A 4108-nucleotide genomic window follows, 5' to 3' on the forward strand; every position below is an offset into this window, starting at 1 on the left:
AGCTAAATTTTGAGTACAAGAAGTGTGAAAACTTTGGTTTAGAGGCATGGTCCAAGTGAAGCCATTTATAGCAAACTTTAATGAAGAATGGATGGTTAGGATTCTTTGGGAAAGGTTATGAATAAAGGGTGTACATGCAAGGTTGAATGAAGACAAAAATTTCCTCTCCATTGGGCATGTCTTTTCGGTCTTCTAGACACCACCTCCCAAGGTGTGCAGATTTTTATTCCCAAGAAGTACCCTTCCAAGCCATGTGACCTCCTTTTTTCCTCATGCTATCTTTAGCATTCATTTCTTTGTCCCCTTCATTAGATTGTTCTTCTGCATACCTATCCATCATAATAAGGCAAAGGAAGTTAATCTAAGCAAGTGATGGCAAGCACATGACCATTAGTACTTAAAGCTAAAACCATTTGAGTAGCATTCCTTATGAGTGTTCAACCAACCGTAACTCCTTTTGTGCTCTTATATAGTCTTGGAGGATACCAAACTTAGTGTTTGGCTATATGGCTCAAAGAGTTACTTCCTCCAAGTAATGTCATTAAGATCTCGATGGGATTATTGTCATCATTGGTTGAACCTTCATGAGAAACATCTTATTCTTCTATCTTTATCATGAACTAAAAATTATAAACAGGGTTGCACTTTCATGAAATTCAAGACTCAAAAGAAATTTGACTCTCATGACTTGTCCTTACAATATGTAGAACACCAAACTTAATGTTTTGCTATATATTCCAAGAAAACACTTATGAATATGTCACAATGGCAATATGATCATCATTCTTGAAAAGCATCTTAGTGTGCCTTTACGCACACCAAACTTAGAATTGGATCATATGCTTCAGAATGTCATGGATAGTTGTCAAATTTGTGTATGAGAGATTGAATTTATGTTAGAGCAATAATTATTATTCACTCTGAAATATTAAAAGCAAGGAAACTAAATCATGGGCTGCCTCCCATGGAGCACTTCTTTAGCGTCATTAGCTTGATGGTTGGTTTGCTGTTACTGAGGGTTGTAATGCCTCAAATCCTCTCCCGTCATTGTGAATCTGTCACCATTTGATTCTTTAAGAATTTCTACATGTTCCAATGAGAGTATCTGGTTGATTGTATAGACTTGAGGCAGTTGAGATGGTATCACAGGAAGATGAGGGCGGGTATGAGTGAATGGTGGGCTGATATCCCCTTGTCACCTAGTGAGAAATCTTCAGTGCAAATTTTCTTATTCCTCCATCTCCTTGGTACTTTCTTTCCCACTTTCTTCTCTTCTTTAGGTAGTGCTTCAGAAATCCCTGTGTTAGAGTGATCTTTGTTGATTGATTCCCCTGGTTCCTGTTGTTTCAGCTCCTCCTCTAGTGTCCCTGATTGCTTCATCTCTTGAGCTTCTTGTCAATCCACCAAGGACCGCTCCAGAGGCTCTGCTGGTGGTTCATTGTTGTTCTCCTTCAAAGAGCTATCACTGTACTCTTCCTTTAATTCCTTCCTCTCTTGCTCAGACTCATATGTGGGCTTGAAGACATAGAAAGTGAGCTGCTCATCATGTATTCTCGGTATCAATTCTCCTTGTTCTACATTAATGAGTGCTCTACCAGTAGCCAAGAATGGTCTCCCTAAGATGATCGGTGAAGATGGCTCCTAGATCACAGAATCCTCTATCAATTATGGTGTCTCCTATAGCACAGGGGATGTGAAAGCTTCTCGAATCCCCTTTCTTTATGGGTAATGCCTTCTGAATGAGAGCACTGCATTCCGTGTTCATCACCACTATTTGGCCACCCTTCAGGTTGCTCTTCCTAGCTAGTAACTCCTTCATCCACTTAATACAAGTAGGCATCTGTTTGAGGGTTTCGAGGAAGGGAATGTTGACATGAAGAGTCTTAAATACATCCAAGAATCTGGTGTATGTTTTCCCTTTCTCACTGCCCCTGAGTCTCTGTGGGAATGGTGCTTGTAGCACATATGGTTGTAGGATTTTTTTCTCTTTTGATTCTCTCCCTTGGGCAGGATCAGTCCTTTGTTCAATCTCTTCTTTCTTCTCCTCTAAAACTCTTTGATTATGTTTTGTAAGATTGCTAATTTCTTCCTTCCAAACCTCCTCACTTGCGAGGTTTATTGCTTTACATTCTTCCCATCTCACATTTTGTGTTCCTCCTCTTGGATTCTTCTCAGTATCATTTGGGAAGCTATCAGTGGACTTTGAAATTTGTTGAGATAGGTATCCTACTTCGGACTCAAGCTTCTTAATAAGTTCTCCTCGATTTTTCATACTAGTCCTCACTTCCTCCTTGAATGTTTTGTTATCTTCAGACTCCCTACAAAGGTTTTTAAGCATATCTTCGATTTGGGAAAATCTGTCATTAGATGGTGGGTTGGAAGTGGGGTGTTGAGGTTGATTATTTTGATTTTGATATGGTGGTTGTGAATACATATTTTGTGTGGTTTGATATGGTCTTTGGTTGGGGTGTTGGTGAGTGGAGTTGTTATAATGGTTTGGATTGTGCGGTCTGTGATTTTGGTTTTGGTTTTGTTGCTTTTCCCATCCAAAGTTCGGGTGGTTCTTCCAACCAGGGTTGTAAGTCTTGGAGTAAGGGTCATGCTCTTGTCTTGCAGAATTTCCAATGTAGTTGACTTCTTCTTCCTCTGTGTTTGACCCCTCTCGTGCTAAAGGTTGGGTGTGGATTGCTGCTACTTGGCTTGCCTCCATCTTCTCTGTGAGTTCTGCCAATTGCTTGGTAATAATCTTCTTCTAAGCCAAAATTGTATCCATGTTGTTCAGCTCCATGACTCCTCTATTGTTGCTTCTTTCAGAGGCATAGAAGTACTCATTGTCAGCCACTGTTTCAATGACATCAATGGCTTCATCAATCGTCTTCTTCTTGTTGAGTGAGCCTCCAGATGAGTGGTCTACAGTCTTCTTTGATTCGTAGGAAAGCCCTTCATAAAAGATATGGAACTGTACCCATTCATTGAACATATCAGGAGGGCACTTCCTTGTCAAATCTTTGAATCTCTCCTAGGACTCATAAAGTGTTCCACTGTCCTGCTGTCTGAATGTTTGAACCTCTGCTCTCAGCCTGTTGACTCTTTGTGGAGGATAGAACCTTGCCAAGAATTTGTTGACTACATCCTCCCAAGTTTTAAGGCTCTCCTTTAGAAATGATTCTAGCCACTTGGATGCTTTATCCCTTAGAGAGAAGGGAAATAAAAGCAGCCTGTAGGCATCAGGATGAACTCCATTTGATTTTACCGTGTCATATATCCTTAGGAATGTAGTAAGATGCTGATTAGGGTCTTCTTGGGCACTTCCTCTGAAAGAACAATTATTTTGGACCAGTGTGATAGTTGACAATTCTTTGGCATGGATAGTTGGCTTTTGAATGCTGCTATCACAGTTTCCTAGGTTTGGATTGATGTAGGACCCTAGAACTCTCCTCTCTTGTCTAGCAGGGTTGGCTGCACCTCCTCTGGCAAGATTGTTCACCTCTTCTTCCTGATGGTTTTCCATATCATCCTCCATGTTTGTATCCAAGTCTTCCTCCTCTTCCTCTGCACCAATAACCTTTTTTCCTCTTGCTTCCCTCCTTAATCTCAGAAAAGTTATTTTCGGTTCACTGTCAAAAGAGGTTGAGGTTTCTCTTATTCTACCTGTCATACAACGAACAGTACAAGAAGCAGCAAGTGCAGAGTCCACTAAAACAGAGTATTGTTAGCTTGGATAGAGCAATTTATCAAATGGTTAGTGGGTTAGTTTGCTGGAAAGTAAGGAAATAAAGAAAGAAAAAAATAAAGAGAAACAACTAAAATCGCAGAAAGCGAAAATGAACAGTTGAAATTAAAATTCGAAAGAAAAGAAAAATGCTCAATCTAGTTATCCTCCAATTTAGTAATTGTCAATACAAAACCAATCCCCGGCAATGGCACCATAAACTTGATTCACCCGAAAACTGTCTCTCAACAATTTCCTACCGGCAAGTGCACCGGATTGTCGTCAAGTAAAAACTCACTGTGTAGTGAGGTCGAATCCCACAGGGATTGGTTGGTTGATCAATTTTAATTGGAGAATTGTGCTAGTTGAGTGAAATCAAAATTTGGTTGAGATTGT

At 40.1% G+C, this 4108-nt stretch overlaps 1 protein-coding gene across 1 annotated transcript; it reads right to left on the reverse strand.

Moving 5' to 3' along the window:
• LOC107636504 lies at nucleotides 1592-2710 on the reverse strand. Its single transcript, XM_016340007.1, has one exon. The coding sequence runs from the start codon at nucleotides 2708-2710 to the stop codon at nucleotides 1592-1594; it is 1119 nt and encodes a 372-aa protein (XP_016195493.1).

This window comes from Arachis ipaensis, chromosome B04 (genome assembly GCF_000816755.2).
Source record: "Arachis ipaensis cultivar K30076 chromosome B04, Araip1.1, whole genome shotgun sequence".
NCBI classification, from domain to species: domain Eukaryota; kingdom Viridiplantae; phylum Streptophyta; class Magnoliopsida; order Fabales; family Fabaceae; genus Arachis; species Arachis ipaensis.

Excerpts from the sequence above, each read along its gene's own strand:
- LOC107636504 (XM_016340007.1), bottom strand. The coding sequence starts at position 2,710 with ATGGAGGCAAGCCAAGTAGCAGCAATCCACACCCAACCTTTAGCACGA.